A 25,793-nucleotide genomic window follows, 5' to 3' on the forward strand; every position below is an offset into this window, starting at 1 on the left:
TGTACTTGTGTAATATTTGTTTGTGTGTATTGTATACCTCGACTGCTTACATTAGACCCAGTTTTAACCACCGTTTATCAATGGTTGCTGGTAGCCTAATGGATAAGGCGCCTGTCTAGTGATCGTAAGGTCGTGGGTTCGATTCCCTTGCCGGCACATTTCTTTGCTAAATAATCACATGCGAGGATTTGTCCTGCACATTTTGACAACTCAATCACTACCCTACGACACTCCTGAGAAAAGATATGAATGTTTAAGTACCAAGAAGTCGTCAAATAAAAATGGCAAAGAAGCCTATTCAATGGTTTTAGAGCTGATTTACTGATCCAAGATTTTTTATTATTCTCGCCTTTTCAATTTGAATTGAAAGCATTTTCCTTGATGCATGTTGGATAACCCTTTGCTTATTGTGCAGATGAATGATCAAAGACAAAGGTGATCAGTGGGTACTAAGACATTAACGTTTTGAGAGATAGGTTTGGAAAAGGGATTCAAAACAGGTCATGATTACAGCAGTTTGGCAGATACGTATGTTCAATATGTTACCAAAACATGACAGATGGAGAATTGTTGGTACTTGAGTGGTCCACCCACAGAATTAAAACCAGAGAACCAGGACTCGACCGCCATCTTCATACAGGCATGGAGCAAAAATTGGGGGTATTCGGTTTCCCTCGGAATGCGCTCGAGGCATTCGTTGTCATGCAGGCGCGACATAGATAATGGGCGCATTTGAGAGACGACTTGATGCGACTGCTGCTTGAGTACAAAGACGCTACAGATGAGACGCCTTAGAATTGTTTTCGTTCGTCTCCGCAAGCACCGTCGGCAAGGACCCGAATACCCCAATTTTCTCCCCATAGTTGACGGCGCGATTGTACGTGGCGGTATAGGGAGTCCCGGTTCTCCTTCTCTAATTCTGTGGGTCCACCAGAGGCCCTGATCTTAACCCCTTGGAGAACCTTTGGGATCAGCTCAAAAGACTAGTCAACAAGAAGATACAGATACAACTCTGGTGGGTCCCGTCGCATCGTTATCAATGAGTGGAACGGGATTGAGCGAGGTAACATTCGACGCCTCATTATGTCGTGTGGCTGCTATAAGGGAAGCCAACAGTACAAGTGGACATACAAAGTACTGAAAGACTGGTAAAGAAAGAGATAAATCTCAAGTGAAGTTGGAAGCGGCAGTATGATGCCTGAACTGTGCTCAAGCAAGTAAACAAAAAATTATCTGTATGTTTATTGTTTTTTTGTGTTCTTTTATGCTGAAAACTTGGAATAGGCCTTTTTGCAATTTTTATTTTTCGACCTCGTGTTACTTAAACATTCATATCTTTTCTCGGAAGTGTCGTAGGGTAGTGATTGAGGTGTCAAAATGCGCAGGACAATTCCCGCATGCGATTATTTAGCAAACGTGCAAAATTGGTCGCTAGATTTTAATAGTGGGTAAATTTCCTAACCACAAAGAAACTTTTTTTTTTTTAGTGTATGTGTTTATATTAGTGTGATAGCTGTTGGTATGATCAAAGTATAGAATTGAACATTATATAATGTTTTGTAAGAAAAATTAATAAATGATCATATCAAACAACCGTGACAAAATAGTAGGCTTTTTGCTTACGGAACTTGCTGTTTCAATAAAGGCATACATGTAAAACATACCCGTTTATCACCAGTGCTGTTTTCTATGGCAAAGAACTCCCTGACAACATGCTTGCTGTAGCATTTCCCCTCCAGACTCTTTCCAATTGTCAAAAAGATCTGTCTAACCTGTTGAAAATATAAAGAATCATCAGTATGAGGTTTAATGCTATGCATGCTGATCATAGGCCTCAACATAAAATGTCCAGTTTTGAGATATTTTGTCAAAATATCAAGAGCTATCTTAAGAACCACTGAACCAATACAAGGCTTGTTTGTACTCATTTTAATGCATTTTTCATGCTGATTCCAAATGTGGTCATGAAAATTTACAATTCTGAAATTTTTTGAATTTTGATTTTTTTTTTAACTTGCCGTCTGCAGGCGACACCAGCGTGGAGAGAGTTAATTTATTGCAGTATAATATCAAACATACACATGTTTTTATATAGCGCCACTTCATCACAATCAGTGCTGCTGTTTTATGGATATCAGAATCATTTCACTACCTCCACTCGCACTGCCTTAATTGTCACACAAACTTCCGTACTTATCATCTTTTACAAAATTCCTTCAGTTTTTATTTGGTGCAGTTTATGGCATAAACATGACGTCGGGTTCTGATTGGCTAATTGAATCGCATTATCATCACATCAGCACCTCATTTACCTATCAATCACGTGACGCAGGAGTGAATTTACGTGAGCTTACGAGGTAATTTTTTTCTGAAAAGTTTTTAGCGATTAAAATAAATATCTGGATAAGAATGAGAATAACATATAGGAATTGTTGTTTTTACAATTCAGTAGCAGATGCCAGCACAACTCGCCCAAAATAAAAGGGCTGTAAAATTCTTACCATCTCATCCTGAACAGCAGATATTTTGGCAAGACTTTTCTTATGTGTACCAACGATCAGTATTGGGGGTGATAACTGGTCCTGCTGAGTCGGCATACTCTCGTTTTGCTGCTCGTGACTTGCAGAAGTGAAGGCATATATAGATTGCATCCAGAAATCCAGATTTTCTAGAAAATGGTTGTCCAGTTTTCCCTACAACAAATAAATTATTAAGACAACAATAAAAATCTGGTAACATATATACATCTTAAAGCTTTGACAGAAGTGGATAATAGCAGCCTTCGAAATAAGCCCTATCACAGTGCAATTTGCACTCTAAAATTCGCCTTTTGAGATACAACTTTAAAAGTGTGGTGCAAAATTGTGATACCACATTGTACTGTCTTTATGTGCCGATTGTCTGAGACTACACTTCAAATTGCTCTGCATCAGATTATGTTTGTTTGTTTGTTTGTTTACACAGGTTGGTCCGTGAGGGACACATGCTAATCCATGGGAAATCCATGAACCGTTCCAAGCTCATACTATAAAACAGCACAAGCATGGATAGCCAGTGTAGGCTAATAAAATGCATGCTGGCCTAGATAGCTTTGATTAAACAAAGCAAGAAATGGAAGAAAATAGCAAGGAAAAGAAGAAAGAGAGAAGGCCATTCCCAAACACAATTGTACAATTATTTTACTCTTAGTTCTCAGTTACTTCGTGAGAAAGGAAACTGGAATTCCAATCTCAAGCCCCAATGCAAAGGCTATAGTAAATTGCACTAAACTTTTAAAAGCGCACCCCAAGGTAAAAAAAAATAATTTGAAGTCGAGAAGTTCATTATTATTTTTCTCACCTCAGCAAATCCTTCTTCCAGGTTGAAAACTACAACCATCACTGCTCTTCTGGAAATAAACACCTGAAATACAGATAATATACCATATATTACTAAGCCAATATTGTATACATCTCTGTTTGTATGCTTTACACCATCAATTGGGGACATACATGAACAATTGCAATGTAACAGTGGATACACTGGAAAACACAGTCTTCTATAGTTTGATCAGCTTGTTTATAATCGGCGGGCCTTATAGCATTGCAGATTAATATCAATATATTTTATTTGGAGAATTGTCCTGTGACATGCCGCCAGAAGTATCATTATTTATTAATTAAGGTCCTACACTTTGTCTACTTTATTCATCACACACAATATAGACAAGACAGGTCAACTTTATCACTCTTAAACGTGGGTCTACTTTTCGGTGTAGTGGTAAAAGCCTATCAATTCCTGCCAATTACAAGCTGATCAAAGTATAGACTTGTTAAACAAGCTTTCCCGATCATAAATAGCATGTGCATTAAAAACAACATGGACAGTAGGGTTGAACAAGAAACTTTAATATCCAGAATTCCAGTCTCCGATGACTGATGATGGATAAATAGACTGAGTTCAAACAAATCATAATTGAGTAGAAATTGCGAAGTCACTGAAATGGCATTTCAACTAACTGTTAAACTTTTAAGCAAGCTTTGCTCTATCATCAAAATAACAACAGAAAATTTAAAATGCCTTGCAGAAAATGCCAATGCTGATCTACTGGTGAAAGATAGCCCTGGGTTCTTGCCATATGGAAAGCTACTGTAAAACCTTGTCTACATGTACAAGCGTAGAGTGTTTGATGAAAGCTAAATTAATACGAAACAGCCTTAAATGTGCCCATACAATAGATCAGTCTTACAATAATACTTGTTTGTATACATTTGTATCAATAATGGTCATAAGCAAGATCAGACCTACCAAATGTGTAACAACCAGAAGTAACAAGAAATAGCACACACTGCTTGTGTGTAGGTAAGCACAAAAGAAATGGCCAAATTCTTTTGTATATGCCTATTGTGATTGTGCATAAGATGTGCACTGCACTTTTAGCTTTTCCATCTATATCTATATTGAAAAATATGTTTTTGCTATCATCAAACCCCCGAATTGACATTGAAACTTAAATGTCATTTAAGAAAATCATAATACAGCATTTAACATAAGAAATCTGATGAAATATAATGTAGGCCTATATATATATATACATGTTAACCATGTTAACTATAGAAATCAAAGGGCATTACATGCTTTCGCTTTGTCTATTGGTCCATTGTTAAATATCTCTGGATAAATATCTTGGAAAATGGACTGATCTGGTAAAAAATTATTGGAAAGAGCTATCTACTTGCATTTCAGTACGTACTGCACTTACATGTTCATTAATATGTAAAAGTATTAAGAACAACAATTCAAATATACTGCTACTACCGGGGTTAATTTAAGCAGAAATTAGCTTGTAATCACTGTTGAAGTCAATCTTGAGAAGTGGACTGATCATGGAAATCATCTCCTCTGAACTCCTGGTCCATTTTTTGTCATGTTTACTTTGAACTATATCATTTGCTCATTTCATAGGATAGGGGTTTGGCTGAATTTTTCACACTTTTCACATCCAGGGGTGAGTTTAACAAACTTTCATCCACTTTCTTAGGAAACCATTACATAACATTACTCAACAACAAAAACTTCATTCACAAAAAATAGATCCTTACACAACTTAATCTTTGCCTTCGGGATTCAGGATGAGAGTCTGAGAGTAACATGTTTTCCATATCATATCTTCAATTGATATATAATTACCAATTGGGATCTGTCTCACCTGGTGTGTAACGTAGTAGAGTTCCTGACCTGCAAAATCCCACATGCCAAAACTCACTTCTTTTTCTTCAGATTTGTCCAAACTTTGCTCAAGTTTCCCTGCAACAGCCTTTGATAATTTATCAGGAATCTTCACAATCTCTGGCTGCTCATGTTGACCTTTGACCATTGGTGATTCATCGGGTATTTCAACTACCTCTGGTTGGTTTGGAGTTTTTATTAAATCACATTAAAACAAACAAACAAACAAACGCAAAATTAAAAAGAATAATGAATATTTTACCATGTTACTCATTGAAATTTCTGTGAGGTTAACAAATGCTCCTATGCAGGCACGAAAACTGGTCTTGAAAAAAAAAACCACTGAAACCCATGTTTTTTTTACCATTTTCTGTGAATTAGATTTTTAGGCTGAAAACAATAACAAAATACACTGAAATCAGCTAAAGGTGTTTTTGGTTTTTTACCTCATTCATTTGACACCATCCTGTGGGTCAAACCCCTTTGACCCACCCAGTACACCCCTGACCAACCATATTAACCTTTGACTCACCATGACACCCCATGACTCCACGTTGTGGATTAATATTCAAGAATCAACATTCTTGTGCATTCTCCTTAACGGAATATGACAAGTCAGCTTCAGATTATTAATACAGGGTGAATCAAAAAAAGTGCAATAGAGCAAAGAATCGATATTTATGTAAGGACCAAGTTGAACTTTCCCATTATTGAAACTTTCTATAAATACCACACTCAATAGTCACCTTCTGTGAAAAAATGAAGTGACCCGCTTCTACCGTTTAATTTTTATGAGTCCTTTTGCTGCGATACCCAATTTCATTATTTGTCCACGAGGTACCATGCATTTTGAATGGGAGCTCACAATGCACGATAAATGCACCAGCTCTGAAACTGATTTTAACTTAAATAAGGTTGGTTAATTGCGTTACTTTTATTTCTTTTTTTCTGTGCAAACAAACTTTCTAACATTACTTTAAGTCCCTCATACCTCACTCGACTCCAACTCCAGTTTTTTTAAATTCCAATATGTCCAACTTACTGGATGTTTTGTAATTCACTCCACTCCAATTTGCGCGCATTTCATTTCGACATTTGAAAAACCCGCCTACAAATTTATATGGTTTTGATAGAGAATAAACATCTTTAAAATAAAGGGAAAATGAAAATTAAACAAGACCAAGGGCAATAACACATTGGGTGCTCCATTTTATTTCAGTGCCAATGAGGTTAAAAAACTGGCAGTTGTTCCAAATCTACCTAATACAGAGTGGGTTGACATTCAAATTTTAGGTCTCTTGGACAAACATTAAAATTGGGATAGCTATAAAATGTGTCATAAAAACAAAACGATAACTGCTAATTCCTTGGTTTTTTCACACATGATCACTAATGGATATGTTATTTATAAAATGTTTTAAAACCTAAAAGGTTCAACTCGGTTCTTAAATAAAAATTGATTCTTTTCTCTATTGCACTTTTTTTGACTCACCCTGTACTAGATGACATTTTTGTGTGCTGGGTTCGTTCGTTACCCATACAGTAATATTTTTGTATCCAACTCTAAGCCATATACTAGTATTATATTTAATTTTACCTCTGTTAAGGCTTAAGCATTCCACGATCTATAGCATCATCTCCCCACTTTTCTCAAAAAAAGTTGAGATTTTTATACCACTGGAAACCTCTGGCCACATTTATGTTTATGTACAAACATTTCTTGCAGATTAATTTGTTTGGCAAAAATATTATGAAATTTGAATCACGTTCTGGTACACCAGAACAATCGTCAATGCAAAATCAGAATCAACTGAAATTTTGGGAATAAGCTTTTTTTGTGAAAATCTACTGAAAAATGTCATAAAAAGAGAATGCTAGGATCGCAAAATAATCCTTTAAATTTCAAAAACTGTTAAGTTTAATTTACCGAAGTCAACGGGCCAAACTGGTTCATCTTTCACTTCTTTGATAGCTGACATTTTCTAAGGAAAAAGGAAAAACAACATACTACATCAATAACTGCAAAATAAATATTACAATCTGTAATGTTGGGACATCAAAGTGTTCTTTCAATAGTGTTAGCAAATCAATGGCATAGCCATGATTTGTCCAGAATGGTGGTGGGAGGGGGGGGGGGGAGAATTGACTTTCAGGGGGAGACAAATTTGACATAAATGGTCATAAAAATTTAATATCATGGCCAGCATCCCACAGGATGGGGGAAACATGTTCCACAAGGGGCAGCTGCTCTCTCTTGGCTACGCCACTGTGCAGCAAATATGTGACCATCCAGCACACTGAGCCCTGAAGTCGCCAATCATCATTTTTGAGATATTCAACCAAAATATTCTGCTTGAAATTAGCTTTAAAATGATGTATATCATGTCTATAGTACTTGGCATTTAAGTAGTGAAAAATCAATAAAACAGTCAATAAATCCTTTGTTTCCTATTGTTTATTGTTAAGTTAAATGGAGCATATCTCAAGTGGCACTGGCGACATCCAGGCTCAGTTGTGGTGGATGGTCACATATGGCACATTATCACAAATCACAACATAATTGATACTGTCAAAAAATTTCACCCAAAAAACAGACCAACACTTCTTTGCAGTTGTGACTGTGAGTTACTGCTGAAAATTGGGAAAGGCGCTATCGTTGATCCCTGTGAAATCACACAAATGTTTGAAATTTGTAAAGCAGTAACTTAAGTTAATAAGCTTTTACAATTCTCATTAGTTTTTTTCCATACATGTAAAAAGTTGATAAAAAGAAGAAAAAAACAGCAATGCTGAAAAATATTAAGCTCCATTCAATTGCATATTGTAGTTAGTGTCTGTACAGATCCCTCCAACATTGACTAAAATGTTAAATGTTATCTTCATTAGGTCACTTTTGGTCTTATCACTTGCAGAGTATGTTGGCATACCTACAAATAATAGGTCTTACAAAAGTGCACAAAGCTAAATTTATGATGATTTATTTTATGTCCTGATTTTACAAATCGCTGAAAGTGCCTGGTGAATTGTAAAAATAATGAATATACATATGTACATGTATATAACAAGTTCCAATGACGGCATTTTCTGCATATATATATGTTTCATACACTCTTAAGATAGCGAGAACCAATCAGAGTAAACGTTGGAAAAATGCAAACCATGCATTAATGTTGTACAATTGCACAGGGGTGCACTTCGCATAGTACGGGTTGATTTATATCTGCGTATCACTTATTGCTCGAGAAATTGTACAAAATAATGCAGCAGTTGTACTGAGATGTTGATGCGTCTAATGCACTCCATTTCACTCCAAACAAGTGATACGCATGTATTAACCTATACTTAAATACCTTGTGATCAGGTGTTGCTGCATGAAGATGTGTCTCCAGGGAGCTGGTGGTTGAAGAACTGCTTGCACCTTGCTTGTATAAATCTTTTGCAATATGTGCTGCAAGGGCCTCTTCATATTTACTAGAAGACTCTGAAAAAAAAAGTGATTTACAAAACACTATGATATTCAAGTTGAAGAAACGGTAAACTACCAAAGGCTGCTGCACATGGGGGTCAGTGGTCAGAATCCCCCCACCCCGACAGCTCTTACAGAGCAGACCAGTTCTATCTACCAGGGCAAAAATGTAATAAAAAATGCTAGTTAGTTCCATAACTAAAGAAAGACGATTAAATAATGACCCCAGTTACACAATTAGATTATAGTTTGATCAGCTCGTAATTGGCTGGAATTATTAGGATTTTACCATTACGCCGAAAAGTAGACCCATGTTAAGAGTGGGGTTGACCAAAATAATGTGTCAAAAGGGGTCTCTTTATGTGAAGGAACGTGGAACAAACATTCCACATTTAGGAGTCTTCAAGCATCGATTTTCAAGATGTTTTTTCAGGCTAGTTGAACCTGGGGAGGTCATATTTTGGCTCAAACTTTTGGGGGTCAAATTGGTGTAAAAACCATCGTTTTTGGGTCGTTCTTGGTGATAAGTCCAGAACTTTATATAAATATTAAAATATATACACTTCACTTGATAAAGAAAACCATAAAGCAGATACTTGAAAAAAAAGCTTTTTAGCAGGACTTTCTTACTAATATGCTTATCAACTAAAAAAAGCATTGATATTTTGCTTACCACTCTGCTGGTTTACTTTCCAGTTTACTGATTGATCTATATCAATCCTACATGTATTGGAAGATTCAATGCCATCAGTTATAGGCTCTCGGGGGTCAAATCTAAAAATGTATCAATCATTAACAGGTTATTTAATTACCATTTTGAACAATTTATTTAGAAGCACCTTAACTAGAACTGAATGTATGACATCAATATAATATCTAATCTTGAACTTTTTTCTGTATACATATACTCCCCACCTAAAAAATACAGACAATACTGACAAGAACACCCCTACATGTTTTCACCAACAACCGTGGACCCGTATTGTGTGTGTGGTTGTTAACAGTGAAACCGTGGACCCACACACACACACCCCTATCATTATCCAAACATAGACTTCTGAGATATTTCACCGCTAACTGTGGACCTGGTATTACACCTACGATAGAGGACCCTATGCCACATGCAAAGTATACTGTATAGCACCATCTGCCGCTGTCTTACGACCTTGACATCCACGGTTCGCTACATGTGATTTTTCACTACATCAGTGTGGACTCAAAGTCCATGTTTGTAGGTGAAATCAATATATACCCAAGACCGGCATTACTTACCTTCTCCGATTTTTGCAAGGGGAACAAACTTTTTTACATGCTCAAACAACTATAATCAAATTAAGTAATTCTTGGCCAAACTGGAACACTGTGAACGCTAGTGCTCCGCGATAAACACACGCGAATATAGCGCGGTACAGAAGAAAGTATACACGCGCCTTACACTGCGTACACGCTTATTACACTACATGGACGCAACGCGCATGTTCCAGTTTGGCCAAGAATTGCCTAATTTGATTATAGTCATGTCACTCTTTCGACGAAGCAAACTAGACAATAGAAAGTTTTTGCTCATCAAACTACAGTATATCCTTGCAAGTAAATAATGCCAACATAACTTTCTATGCTAAGAGAACCTACAAATAGGGGCAAGGGCTGTATAATAATACACCTTCGCATAAGTTAAATTTATAAATGTACAGCCTACCTTTCTCCCATTAATCTTTTCTTAAGACTAGTTTTGCCAGCCCTTTCTTGTCCCATAAACATCAATCGTGTTCTATACACTGCTTTCTTCCCAGACTCTATCGCTATCATGTAGGCAGATACTGCAGCTGGTCCTCTGGCCCTTATTTCATATGGGGTGACCTCTGCAATACAATCAAAGAAAGAAGATATTATATTTAGAAGATATAAAAACAGAAAATTATATACTGCTATGCCAGATGAAACACTTGTTCCAAAATTGTTGTATGAAGCCCGGGGGTACTCAAGTTTGGTTTTGGTAGGGACGTGCCACTGAGATTTTGGAAGTGGACCCATAAATATACCAATTTTTCAAGAAATTTGGACCCATTGATATACCAAAAGTCAACATTTTCGGCCGAATTTAACCAAAATTGTCTTAGTTTTTACAAATTTTCCCTACTTGAAAATTTTTGCTAGATTAAGGAAAAAAAAGGCTATTTTTCAAAAAAAAAGAGAAAATATTGAAAAAAGGACCCATTCATATACCAAAATAAAAAATGAAAAAGGGGTCATTGATATACCAGAAGGCGAAAATGCTACCCATGTTTGCAGCACGTCCCGTATGGTCATTTGTACTGAGTACCCCCGGTATGAAGGAAAATAGCAATACCGTATGCAAAATTGTAAATGAAAATATAAAATCTGACTAATTGTTGTGCTTATGTATGTGACTTACAAAAAGTAGTCTCCAATAATTGCCCCTATGACCAGGACACTAATAAGTTCAAAATATATAAACACTGCACAATAAGTAACACATCTGTTACAAATCTGCCTATAGCTTCAGAATTAATATTTGTTTTCACAATATTGAAACATAGAAAGAAGGATGATTTATTTATGCGGATTTTGATACCACATTCGTCCAATTTCATTCAATATTAACAACACAGCAGTGTTTTTAAAGAAAGATACCCGAATTTAAAAGTTGCATCTATTTGTATTGATTTGAAGTCAGTGCAAAGATATAAATGGAGGGTTTTACGCAACTTTTAAATTTGGGTGTTTTTGTTTAAAGCACTAATGTGTTGTTAATATTGAATGACATTTGACAAATGGGGTATCAAAATGCACGTAAATAAATCACCCTTCTTTCTATGTTGAAATATTTGTGAAAACAATTATTAGTTCTGAAGCTATAGGCGTATTTATAACAGCTGTGTTACTTTTTGTGCAGACTTTATATATATATAATTACCTCCTTGTGTGGTTCCATCATCCTTGCTACTTCCAAAACCTAGCAGACTCATGAAACCCTTGCTGAATATTTGGAATCCTGAAAATGGATCGGCTGAAAAAACAGTGAAGAGAATTTTATGACCTGCAATATGATATACCGCTCTTACATACCAGAATATTCGATCGCTAACCTTTGGAACATTTCACATGCATGCTGTTTGTCTCAATGTATCGGCAAACTCTAGAACGATCTGTCAGTCGGTATAGATGTTGAATAAAATTGAATCCCATCACATCAACTCAAAGCTACACCCTTTTTTAAATACTGGTTACCCGCGACTTGAAATGTATGTACTATAGTAACATATCCTTCAAACATGTTTTTCTCAGAAACAAATTTTGTCTTTCACATACGCCACTATATGTATTGTGACCAACACATTTGGGATCATTTTCATCAACATCAGAGCATTGCTTATGTCTTAAACTAGAGTCAAAATTGATCTTTTGACCATTTTGCTTATAATTTTGTCATGGTATGGCTTTTGTTGGTATAACTATGTTATGTACATCACTAAATCTGTGTGACCCGAGGAGTATTGGGGCATACTTTTTGACACAATATTAGCAGATTTTTTCCCTTTATGTTAACTTTGACCTTGAAATTCTAGGATGTCAAATTTACACCACGCCCAAAGTGCAATAATAAGAACTAAACAATAACTGGTAAAAGTATCTAACCTGGTTCTGCTAGCTTTATAGCACTTGATGACAGTACCTAAAAGAAAAGACAACCATGTAATGTGCATGAATTTGTAACAATATAATACATTTGGCATAATGTTTTAGTTTTGTTTGTCCTACTATGAAGTCCAAGATTTGATTGACATGTTCAATTGGTGGGTTGGAGAACGTATGAAACCATGTTTGTTCTGCTGAGAAACCAAAATGCCAAGACAAAGTTGGCAGCAAATTGGTTAGTTGTGGTGTAATCCACCCACAGCAAACAGAAACTAGAATCAAAATTTAAGCAGGGCAGTAAGTTAAGGGGGTGCTACACCCCTCGATAAATTTGTGCCTATTTTTTTGCGTTTTTCTCAAAAACTAATAACACAGTGGTAACAAAAGTTATGTATATTATAGGGGCAAGGAATCCAATTACTACACTGAAATTTCAGTGACCCAAGACAAGTGGTTTGTTATTTATGATAAGAAATAAGGTACAGCTAGCATGTACCTCGCTTCCTATCATATATACTAAACCGCTTGTCTTGAGTCACTGAAATTTCAGTGTAGTAATTGGATTCCTTGCCCCAATAATATACATAATTTTGATTACCAGTGTGTTATTATTTTTGAGAAAAATGCAAAAATAGTCACAAATTTACCACAGGGGTGTAGTACCCCCTTAATGAGACTGCATGGAAAAATTAGAGAACTTGTAAAGGCCCATGTTATAAATGCAGCCATACATTTTTCATTTCCATTTAGCCGAACAACTAACTGAAGTGATCATAAAAATTACCACAACTCCATTGTGATTGGCAGATATTTTCTTTAATCAGATTGCTACAATATATGCCATTTGTTTGGCTCATTTTCATAGCCCACAGGTATTTTGCGGTTCTCGGGTTGGGTGGTTCTTGTGACTATCTCTAATTACCCAACACCCGTTACCCATTATAGGCCTACTTGCCCTGGCCTTTTATACTACAAACTACTGTGATTTTACATCTCTAGTTTTGTAGCTGTGATGCTTACTTGGCTGTAATCTGGAAACTCATCGTTCGCCTCTTCTCCTTTTTGATTGTTCAGTACATCTTGTTTTGTCTTCAGGTCCCTTGCTAGTGTGATAAAGGCCTGGCATGTGAAAGGACAATAATTAAAAGTTAAAGATTCAGGTGTTTTTTAACATTCTCAAAATATGTTCATCCATACCCAGAGAGGCCAGATTGGTCAAGGAACGTTTTTTTGGAAAAAGCCTCTCATCATGATTATGAATCTAAATAAAGCCTGTGCTTGTTTCATTTAACTCAGCTAATTAATGGCAATTGCATTATTTTGGGTGGGAAAATACAATTTCCTACCCTAAATGCAAATGGTGAAAACAGCATAAAAGCATAAATATCATATTTACTGAGAAAACATGACATATGAATTGTGGTTGCAGGTTGCCCCAAAGTTTAAAAAATCAAATGAAACAAATGAAATGAAGATGAAAATGAACTGAAAATTAGGCATCACAAGGGTTATATGTATTTACACATAATGGACAAACACAGATTGGTTGAATGCCTCTTCCAACTTTGTTTTGCAATTATTGAAATGAAAATAGCCAAATACTATACTAAAGCACTGTTTTGGGGTGTTTATGGGGTGGTGTCCTGCATTTTTGCATCTCTTGGTAATTAAGTTTGCATAACTTGAGAACAACATAAAGCTACAATTACATGAATGTGCATTCAGTGGCATATACTGAGAGCACATGCCCTGGGTGCTGTATTGGGGGGGTTTTGAAACCATTCAGCACCCCCTAAATCGATTCTGCACCCTGCGATGAAAGGCAAAATTAGTATTTGTGCAACCTTTCGAGGTCGGAGCGCGCACAATTATTTAAGGAATTGAGGGTGCGATTCTGTATCCTTGCACATGGTCTCTTTTCAAAGCAATTAGTGGGTTTTTAGCGGGTACGCCATCGGACAGAGCCATCAGTAGGCAAGGGGCGGTCTACATGTCTCATTCCTAGGTACTTTGTCCTGAAGAAGTCAGAGCTACTCATGACGAAAGCTTGACAGTACTAAACTTGTCCGATGGCGAACCCGCTAATTGTTATGAATTCCTGACGTAAAAGCCTATCCCACAATTAACTCATTTCAAAGGTTAAACTTGCTGTTATTTGCTGGTTAAATGTCATGAATGTATGAATGCTGTTATTTGGTTGAGATATTACTAGTTGTATCTTAAACATTGATTGGAGTGGTGGAGGCAGCAGTGGTGGGTAAGCAGTGGGCATGTGTAATATAGTAAAAATATTAACCTCAGGTAACTCTGTAAACTCTGTCCAGAGTAAAGAACAATGGGTTACAGAGTTTGTCCGGAGACAGTACAGAGAAAAAACTCAGGAACTTGGATCAGTATTACAAAAGAAACTCAGGCATCTCAGGAACTTGCTGGAGTATTCCAGAGAAACTCAGTGACATAACTGTCAACAGTTATACATCATCCATTGTCCTCTATACAATACATGGCCAACTTCCTCCTCCCACTTCTCCACCCACTTTATACTTTACTTGTTCCACAATAGGCACTTATTGATTACCTATGAACCACTATGTATCTCCATTTAGTGCTCTATATCAGGAAAGTTGACTTTCCTGTCTGCCTGTATCATTCAAGTTGTAACTGTTTTAAGTTGATATTTTTTGACAGTTCCAAGTTGATATTTTTACCTACTTCAATTTGATATTTTTAACCGTTTCAATTTTAATTTTTAACCTTTCATGTTGATATTTATTACTTGTTTTCTACAGTTGATATTTTTTACCTGTTTTAAGTTGACAGTTTTATTATTTCAAGCTGTTATTTAATTAGGTAAAAAAAAAAGTTTGTCTCAAAGCTCATGGGCGCATTTGTAAAATCGCATGCATTTGAATTTGAAAAATTGCAGATTTTTTTTTCCAAAATTTTTCCGGAAAAAAGTTGGCGAAAATCAGATTTTTTTTCTCAAAATACCATAAAAATACCAAGTCGGGAATTTAGAAAAAAAATCGCATTTCGCATTTGTTTTCAAACAACTTGTGAGATTTGAGACAAACCTTTTTTTTTGCCTTACCTATTTCAAGAATAAAATTTTGGACCTTTTTGTCCTGACTTGGCATACTATCCCGATGAATTTTTTTTTCATTTTATTTTTTATTTATTAGATATATATTGTTAGGTTTCCTTACTGGACAAAAACTAAAGAGCCACAATCCATTGTTGATCAAGTAACCCGAAATATATTAAAGTAATAGTACAGCTATCATCCCTTACATAATTACACAATCATCCAGCATAAAAATTGGGAATTTGTTAGGATTTTCATTCTTTTGAGGGAGTACTGCACACACCCATCAGCAGACATGCCAACTTTGAAATCCAGATTTCCATACTCAGAAGAACAAAATTCCGTATTTTGCACCCTAAACCCGTATTTTTCAAATATGTACCTGCCAACTCCAAAGTGGAACACATAATTGCGAAGGAGCACTTGTGCGACCGAGCACGAACGGCGGGGTTCAGGGGCTCGCTTTATGAATTTGCAATCAAATTTGGCAATGAAAGAAACATTCCATCTAAGTAATAAATCAATACAGAAAGATGCTTCCTTTACAAGTTATCACTCATTGAAAGTGCTACTTTGCTATACTTTGCATGGAAAGCGCCATCTTAAAGTCGTCATATTTCCATAATCACATGACTGATCATATCTGATTTTCAGATATGTGATGCACAGTTAAAAATTAATTATTAAAAGATTTGGTGACCTCAGTCGACCTTTGACCTTGTATGTGACCTTTGACCTCACCAAATTGGATAAAGTATGTAGAGGAAACAAACTGATATATTTCTGGAAACATTTGGTTTTGTTACTTCTAATGTATAGAAGCATGCTTTGTTAAAACTTTCCAAGTTCAGAAAATCATTGATCATCATCATCATCATTATAGTATCAATTGGTAGGCCTAACATCGGGTTTTGTTCATGTATTCCAAAAAAATTAAACAGGTTAATGTCAATGTCAATTAGAAGACTGTACTGGGTAGGCCTATATAGTAGAGAGTCTAAGCATGGTTTAAGAAAAATAGTACAAATATTAAAAATATTAATGTGCCACTGGTGCACCATTGAGAAAACAAAGTCGGAAAGCATCTTGCAGACTTGTTCTTTTGCAGACCTAAATAGTGAACTAAATACCTCCAGAAGACACAGCATGTGTAGCAGTTAGATGAAGAGTGCTTAAATATATAATAAATATTAATGTGCATGAAAAATCAGGAGAAGATTATTTCGGAAACCATCTTTTAGGCCTATTAAATATTTCTTTAATGTGCATGCATGGTGCGAAAGTCGGAAGTAAAAGTAGGCCGGAAACCTTCTTGTAGGATAGTTAACTAAATACCTTCAGAAGACATAGCATTAGGTGGTTAATAAAAAATATTAATGTGCATTAAAAATCTGCAAGTCAGGAGAAGATTATTTCGGAAACCATATTTTAGACCTTTTAAATATTTCTTTAATGTGCATGCATGGTGCGAAAGTCGGAAGTAAAATGAGGTCGGAAATCTTCTTGTATGCTTATTTGCACCAATAGAGCTAAAGAGTAAAACTAAATACCTTCAGAAGACATAGCATTAGGCGGTTAAAAAAAATATTAATGTGCATGAAAAATCTGCAACTTAGTCAGAAGAAAATTATTTCGGAAACCATCTTGTAGGCATATTAAACATTTGTTAAATACCGTATTTCTATTTAATGTGCATGCGCTGCATGGTATGAAAGTCGGAAGTAAAAGGAGATCGGAAACCATCTTAATGCTTATTCTTTTGCACCAATAGAGCTAAACAGTTAACTAAACATGCTAAATACCTTCAGAAGACATAACATATACTAGCATTAGGTGAATAATATTAATGCGCATGAAAAATCTGCAAGTCAGAAGAAAATTATTTCGGAAAGCACCGTGTAGGCCTATTAAATAATATTTTTTTAATGTGCATGCGTCATGGAAAGTCGAGAGAAAAACGATGTAGGCAACCACTTTATCAGACCAAGAAAGTGGTCAAATGATATCAGTAATTCAGGCGGTAGTCTAATCTTGCAGCTGTTTATCTTTTTAAGACACAACATTTATTATTTTGGTCAAAATTCTGGAATTCCGGGGGTTTTTTTTTTTTTTGGGTGACCGTGCTACCGTATTTTTCATGTTTTACCGTACTAAATACGGTGAAATAATAGCCTTCGGGACTGTTGAATAATTGTTTGTTCAGGAAGAAGGAAACATAAAAATAAAGGACAGAAAAAACAAACACAAAAAGACTTGTAATGATATCCGTATCAACTTTTAGCGTAAGCCTATTTTGCTAGTACATGTACATTTTGCAATTCCCTAGATAAATTTAAAGATGATTAAACTGTAAGACTTTAATAAAATTTCCATGATCCCTTTATTATGCAAGTCCTTAAATTTACATTTAAAATTATAATATTTTCTAAAGGTTTAACCCGGGGTTTTAGCTTGAATTACAAGATTTTGTCATTAAAGATTTTTCGAGTCCAGAAATATACTGTTTTCCACAAGAGGGGCCTACATGATAGGCACATCTGGATCTTTGCATTTATTTCAACACAAACAGAGTATACCCCCATGCATTTAGAATGTTTAGGCATTCATACTCTGTTGTTGGTCATGTTTACAGAGATACTCCGTCAGATTTGGGCTACATGCCAGAGTTCACTGGGCGTATTCTTTTGTTCTTGCTCCGTTATTGACGGAGCTCTGTCAAATAAGCCACCATAGGAATACACATAATGGTTGAGAGACTCCGTTAATTTGGGCTCTCTGTGGGTGGAATCTTTTGTTTCTTGACGGAGGACTGCGGAGCATGCCGGAGTATCAGTGGCATGGTTCCTGAGTGGGAAGGGGGGGGCAAGTAAAGCGGGAAAATTTTTCAAATCTGGGGCAGTAAAAGTTGTCCTATATATGGTAGGCCTATATATATATATTAGGAGCTAAAATAACCGAAAGTCGACAGTCGTTTATGCCCCATTCGCCCTTAGTTACTAGTCTCAGGTTTTATGCAATAACAGTTCGTACATTTACGGTCGGAACTTAACCAAAAGATGGTGACTCTTTCTGGACTCATGTAGGCCTATTTGCAATTTTAAATTAAAAATCCCTCAGAACCCTGGCTGGATGACTCGACTAGATAATGGTACTCATTTATCATGCATGTGGTCGTCAAATCTTGACTTTATTGAGCCTGTTTCCATGGGACCAACACTGATCGTGTCAACGGTTTTGTGTCACGGTCTAAAACTCATCTCTTTTTTCCTCAATGAATTAGGTTAGTAGCGTGTAACATGTATTAATGATGGATGTTTGAGATGATGCTGTACTGCTGCCGTATAGGCCTAATATCAAGTTATTTTTTAAAGTCTAAATGGAAGCAAACACACAAACATGCATATAGGGACATGCACATAAAGGAAAAGGAAATTAACAAGACAATAGAAGACATAAGTGTTTCTTGGGAAATATCAATAGGGGCAGGAAGTGGGATGTCATGAATGGAAGTAAGAGGGATAAGGATATGAATGAAGACAATGGGCTGAGTAGAAATATGAAAATGAATGGCAACTACATGAACAAATTACAAAATGATAGATGTAAATAGGAAATAAAACTAAAATAATAAAGTGGAGGAAAAATATATAAAAATAAAAAATAATTGGAAAAAAAAAAAATTGGGGAGGGGGGCAAAATATTATGATGATTAATAGCTACTTTTCAAGCTTTACTGTTTTATTTTTTTAGACTTAGTTCCCACCAACAGTGTTCTCTGTGGGGCTGTTGGACAGCGAAGGAAATGGCTTTTGGCATTAAGCTTACAGAAATTACTGTCAAATCTTTATACAATAATAATTGATAATGAATAATACTGCTAATTAATATAGATCTATAAAAAATGCCTATATGATTTCATAAATATTGCGATATATTATTTTCATTTAGTATTATTGATATTCATAATATGAATGTAGTAAAATTAATATTTATCATTTTATTACATTCATTTCATTTCAAACAAATTGTCATAGCAGTATAAAGAAAACTTAAATGCAACAATTTTACAATACACATCACGGATTAAAGTACATTTAAGTACATCAAAATCATTAAGATTAAAATATTTACTCAGAGAAGATGTAATATACTATAATAAAAATCTGTTACTACATTCCATGTATTAAGAATTAAATTAATACATACCCTGAACTCTTTGAACACTGAGTTATTAATAGTGGGCAGTGATGCCAACGCCGCGCCTTAGGCGCACAATTGGGCTACTTGGCGATCACTTGCCGCTACTCAAAAAAGCATACCGCTACTTGTCTAAAATTGGGCTACTTTTGCCAGTCTCAGGCCGCGGCACTAATTTGATGTATTTTCCTTTCAATTTAGCCGATTTATAAAGGTTTTGAGTCTTTGAAGCTCCAAATTGAAATGACAATGGGTTTTGTGACCATTTATTGATCGGTCAGTAACTTCCCAGTAAGTACCGGAAGTTTCAAAGTCAAGTGCTTTTCCGCCCAATTGGGTGTTTTTGCGTTCTAAATTGGGTAAATCCGCCCAAATATCCGGTATTAGGCGCTTTTATGGAAGCTTAAAAAATTGGGCTACTTGAGAATCCTTTACCGCGGCCTGGCGAGTCAATGCGCCGCGCCTTGACACTGAAAAGTTTTGGCAACACTGATAGTGGGTGATTTTCAAGTTGAACAGCAATGTTGCCAATGCAAATGATGCATGCAACTGAAGATCATTATCCCTCTACATGTGAAGATCATTAGAATATCACTATTATAGAGCTCGTTGGATCATGAAAGACCATGAAGACCTCATGAACACTACCACACAGCACAGGGCATCAATAAACATTGCTGGGTTTTAAAGCATTGAAATAGTTTCATGTACTATTTCCATGGTTAAAGCATCCACAGACCTTTATTGATAGTACTTGAGACCAGTGATTGACAGCATGTGTTACTGAGCTTATTGTTAAGCATTTAATGATTGACATTTTGGTAGGCTCTGGTGTTTACCTGAGCTCAGGTAGGACTCTGGCCTGAGTTTCCAGTGAATATGCCTGAGTATGCCTGAGTTTTCTTTTGAAATTATGCCTCTCTTGCTGGAAACCTGAGTTTCCAGAGGATACTGCTCTGGACAAACTCTGTATGAACTCTGGCATTAGTCCGGAACATGGAACAAGAGCTAAATTATTTTTGTTAGGGATAAACTGGTTCTATTTTGGGAAAATTGTGTTAATTGTGTAAAACCAGCTAATTAACCCCAGACGGAGACAATGACACACGGCAACAGCAATTTTTGGCAATACTTATTGGCCATCAGGATAGACAATAATTTTATTTTCATAAACAAAGATTTCAGCCATTATATCATTACAAGCAAAGGGTTTGTACACAACCCTGGAATGAAATCAGAAAGGATGGGATTCCAAGATAAAAGTAAAATACTCAACCCAATTTCTGTTCGACAGTAAACCAACTGAGGAATCATGACTCCCAAATCAAGCAAGTTCAAAAAGGGAAAAATCAAAAGGATGGGATTCCAAGATCAAAGTAAAAATACTCAACCCAATTTCTGTTCGACAGTAAACCAACTGAGGAATCATGAATCCCAATCGCAAATTCAAAGGGGAACTCCAGAATAAGAGCAAAGCTGCTCAACCCAATTTCTATTCTACAGTAAGCATTACTGAGGAATGTGGAGCCCACAAATAACCCGACAAAGGGATTTTTATAATGGCTGAAACTTTCCACTCTATCAGTTTTTCATTATATAATTAGTGCATACAGTATTAACTGATATTAATATGAAATATAGAGATACAGGTGCATATAAGTGGAAGATGCAAGATAAAAGAAAACAAACATCTCCTTGTTTAATACATGTATATAACTTGTCCTCTAAGTATTATATGTAATTAAACATGACATGTTTAACTCTTGATCAATAAGTCTGTCTTCTGTGAGGACTCCTTTCTATGTTAGATGTTGTAATAATGCAATAAGCTGCAGTTAAATTTTATGCTGCTATATTATATATAAACAATAGCATTATAATGAATTTTGACCGCGCATGTCGGGAGCTTATCATTTATTTGCTATTTTATATCAACAAGGATATTTGAGATTCCAAGATGAAAGCAAAATGCTCAACCCAATTTCTGTTCCACAGTAACACTACTGAGGAATCTGAATCCCAAAGCAAATCCAGGGGAAAATTAATACAAATCCTCATGGAATTCCAAGATAAAAGTAAAAATTTCTGTTCTACAGTGAATACCCGACTGAAGAATCCAAATCCCATAAAAATTTTCTTTACCCATATAATTATTTGTGCCCAAATAGCATGCCTAAAGCATGCTATATATCATGCAACTATTTAATTTGAACCTGTTGAGCCTCATAACTTAGCAGATATATGTCTTACGTGCAAATATATTACATTTTTGTGATCCTTAGGCTCAGATGAATAATTTGACATGTTTTTTAGTGAATTTGGAGCATGTTTAATTCTTGCCCCCTGTATGATCATGTAGGGGTTGGGTTTTTTTTAGGGTCACAGGGATCGTTTCCAGGGGGTGCTTTGGGGGCTGAAGCCCCAAGCACTTTGTTAAAAATCATGTAAAATCAGTCGTTTTTTGGCGATTTTAGCCATTAAGCCCCCCGCATAACTCTGACCCCCGCAGGAACAGATCCTGGACATGCCAATATTTTGGCAAACAAATTTGTGAATTCAGCATATGCGAATTAGTTGCCAGCTTGATGCTTAAATAACCACATATTTCCAAAATAGAACCAGTCTATAAAATGTATGTGAGCCACAAAGTTTTAGGAAAATTATACATTGATTTTCATTGGATATTTAATGATTTCATAATGCTTATAAACAATATGTATGACAAAAAAAATATTTTGAAAAATGTTTCATCATTTTTTGCTTGGAAATATAATTTTTTCTGGATTTAATTAACAAATAAAAACTAAATATGGTAAAATTGCTCCCAAAAATAAAATGTACAAAAATGTTTACTTACCATTGCCACATTTATGTTACGTGTGGCACTTGTCTCTATATACTTCATACCGTGTTCATTGGCAAACTGTAAAATAAATATGAATATGCATAAGGTGTAAGGCATAAAAAAGTTTGTATTGCCCTTATAGGGATCTGGAATGAGCGTTTTGAGCGTTTATTGTGTTTCGACAGTATTTTTTGTGGGACATGAGAGCACCTCAGACGTATCGAATTGCATTCTGAATACGAAGAATGTCTTTCTGATATCAAATAATTTTCATTTTTGGAAATTCACGATTTAATACAATTTTATGACAAATTATTAAAATTTGATATTTTTCACATTTTGATATATAACAGTCTTCAAAGTAAATTTCATAAATCTAATGATATATTCTTAAAGTGTATGTAGCTGGGAGGAAAAGGCCGACGATCAATTGAAAATTTTGACCTTTTATATTGAAGATATGGATTTTTTTTCCCAAAAGACCTAATTTTTTTTGGTGTTTTGCGAAAAAATCCATATCTTCGAAAGGTCAGAATTTTCAATTGATCGTCGGCTTTTCATCCCACCTACATACACTTTAAGTATAAATCATCAGATTTATAAAGTTTACCGAGTACTGTTAAATATCAAAAATATCAATTTTTAATCATTTGCCATAAAATGTGTATTACATTGCAAATTTCAAAAATCAAAATTATTTGATATCAGAAGGACATTTTTCGTATTCAGAATTCAATTCGATATGTCTGATGTGCTCTAATGTCTCACAATTAATAAATACTGTCCAAACGTTCATACCCCACCCCTTAAAGCTCGAAATTCAGGATCAGTTGTACATGTAAGGGGGTTTTTTGCCCACACACATATGTGGGACTTATATATGTTATCCAAATGATTGTTTGTTTGGCTGTCCGGTTCTTTTAATGGTAAATTGTGCTTTACAAATCCACTTGATTACTCACGTTTTTAGACGTTTCATCTTCCTACGGAAGACTTCATCAGTAATGTGATGAACCAGCAACACTCCTACTCTCATCTCCAGAGTGCACAGTTCTTTGCAGTAGCTGGTCATATACATGATTGAGTGTCACAAGAAAATCATGTTATTGATTGGGATGGAGCCAAAGTAATTGACAAAGACTCTTGCAAGCAAACTAGACGGATCAGAGAAGCCATGTGGATCAGGAAACGGGGGGCCAACGTTATCAACCGCGATGAAGGGACATACAAGTGGATTTGTAAAGCACAATTTACCATTAATTGATTCCAAACAATCCTGATGAACTTATTCAAAGTGTCCGGTTCTTTGTTTGTTTGTCCGGACGGAAGCAAAACCTTAATACACTCTGCAGTTTAAACGCAATAACCAATCAACTTCAAACATGCTATGGTGATAGGATGTGGTGGTCTGATGTGATGTATAGTTTTGTGTGTCATGAAATGAGCTTTGCATATTTTGCCTACATTTTCATTAATCCACTCTGCGTCTGAAAAAGCCATAGGCCTAATGTATGATATTCTTCACAATTCCAAATTTGTTATTCTATATTCAAAATGCTGAAATAATACTAGTAATAACTGTTGGGAAGGATTTCTGTCCATTTTAAGCTGAAATAACAAGGTTTTAATAATTTACCTCAGAAACAATCTCTCACATGCCTGGGACAGAACCATCAGAACTCTACCTCCCCAATAAATGATGTCACATTGGAGTCAAGGTGTTTTTAAAACATCACAACCCAGCTGAAGGTCAGTGGTACTGGTTGCAATGTTGGTTGCTCCGAGGTATGCGGACAAATCTGGTTGACTAGATTGAATCTAAATTTCTCGTTTACGATTCCCAGATGATTGAGAGTATTCACAACATTACCCCTTTAGCTTTAAAATGTCTAGAACAGCAACCTTTCAGTGCTGAAGATATATCTGTTTTCTGTTTCAATTCCTTACTTGTTCTGCTTGAAGTTTTGAAACCATCCTCCTGTCCTCCATGTCGCACCAATTTCCTATTAGCATCACCATGGTACCAGGATTGGCATACTGCAATATAACATAAACACGCAGTATGATAACCTAATTAAATTATGCTTTGAAGTAATTGTACCAATACTGTATTATTATTTTAATAATGTTTAGTTACTAATACCATGGTAGGTATTATAGAAGGAGAATTCACGAACCCAGTTCCCTTTGTACTATGATCGTTATGAGTCGATACTGAGCAATCAGGTATGAATGGTGCACTATCGATTTGATACGCTTCTTATCTATTGAGCTTGGCCGGTTATGAACCACCGTTATTGCGACTTCTAAGCACAATGACGCCATTTTTACCCACAAAGCATTGTGGCCGTGACCATAAACAAAGGAAAACAATTTACTTCGGTAATTTTATAACGCTAATATTTCTAATGGCCAAGCTTGGCGGATCATAGAAACAACATTGCCAGTCTTGGAAAACCTTTCCAAATCATTTCCACTGGTTTAAAAGTCCCGCAGACAGAAAAAATACATAAATTCACCGTAACTTTGGAAGGAAATGAGGGAATTCGATCAGGTATTCGCTAGTAAATCAACTTGAACTCGGAAACACAATGACGCAATGGAAGATCATGTGACCGATGCAAAAGGGCACTAATACCATCCATTTCCGGTACCGGGTCACCTGGGGGTCTGTTTAAATTAAATTTTTAAATAGATGATCGAAATTGTCGCATAACGATCATAAACATCAAAGTGTGTGAGGGAATGCACTGATTAAATCCATTCAAGTGATGACTCGCATTGAATAGCGTAATCGGCTTAACCCTATTGAGTGGATTAGGATTTTTCTGTGGAACCTCCTTCTATAATACCTACCATGCTAATACTAAATAGTGTCTCTAAAAAATAAATTAAGGGGACACTGACCCTTTGACCATCGTTATCATCATCTCTTGTCGTCTAGCTTGTTTACAGCTTGTCATCATAGGCTTAACCGGGTGTCGCAAAAAAAGGTTACACATAGCTTTTTGATAATAATCTAAGTTAATGTTTTAATATAAATATCCTTTTCATGACATAATCTATGTACCCTCTACTAGTACCCCTTCGAATGCCAATTCCTGAGCAAGCTGTTTACGTGAAATAATGCAACACAAGGTTTACGTGTTTACGTGAAATAATGCAACACAAGGTTCATTGCCACCGTCACAGCCACCGTGCATTTGGCGGGGCATTTGAGTAGACCCACCCATACATACCTTCAAAACGTCCTCATGCCAGCTTGTGATGTGCTCAAATGTTTTCTCCTCTGTAATATTGTATACCATCATAACACCCTGCAATGGAATGGA

At 35.8% G+C, this 25,793-nt stretch overlaps 1 protein-coding gene across 1 annotated transcript in view; it reads right to left on the minus strand.

Annotated features, from left to right (window-relative positions):
- Positions 1–25,793, minus strand: part of LOC140170909 (uncharacterized) — a 45,344-nt gene that overhangs the window by 14,393 nt on the left and 5,158 nt on the right. Inside the window, exons 4-17 of the mRNA XM_072194109.1 lie at positions 25,701–25,778; positions 24,409–24,498; positions 22,474–22,539; positions 13,355–13,453; positions 12,335–12,371; positions 11,613–11,705; positions 10,374–10,536; positions 9,348–9,448; positions 8,559–8,689; positions 7,136–7,190; positions 5,189–5,385; positions 3,340–3,402; positions 2,502–2,693; positions 1,665–1,772 (exon numbers count right to left, since the gene is read on the minus strand). Coding sequence (XP_072050210.1) covers positions 1,665–1,772; positions 2,502–2,693; positions 3,340–3,402; positions 5,189–5,385; positions 7,136–7,190; positions 8,559–8,689; positions 9,348–9,448; positions 10,374–10,536; positions 11,613–11,705; positions 12,335–12,371; positions 13,355–13,453; positions 22,474–22,539; positions 24,409–24,498; positions 25,701–25,778 — 1,473 coding nt within the window. The remainder of the gene's footprint in view (positions 1–1,664; positions 1,773–2,501; positions 2,694–3,339; positions 3,403–5,188; positions 5,386–7,135; positions 7,191–8,558; positions 8,690–9,347; positions 9,449–10,373; positions 10,537–11,612; positions 11,706–12,334; positions 12,372–13,354; positions 13,454–22,473; positions 22,540–24,408; positions 24,499–25,700; positions 25,779–25,793) is intronic.

This window comes from Amphiura filiformis, chromosome 15 (genome assembly GCF_039555335.1).
Source record: "Amphiura filiformis chromosome 15, Afil_fr2py, whole genome shotgun sequence".
Classification (NCBI taxonomy): domain Eukaryota; kingdom Metazoa; phylum Echinodermata; class Ophiuroidea; order Amphilepidida; family Amphiuridae; genus Amphiura; species Amphiura filiformis.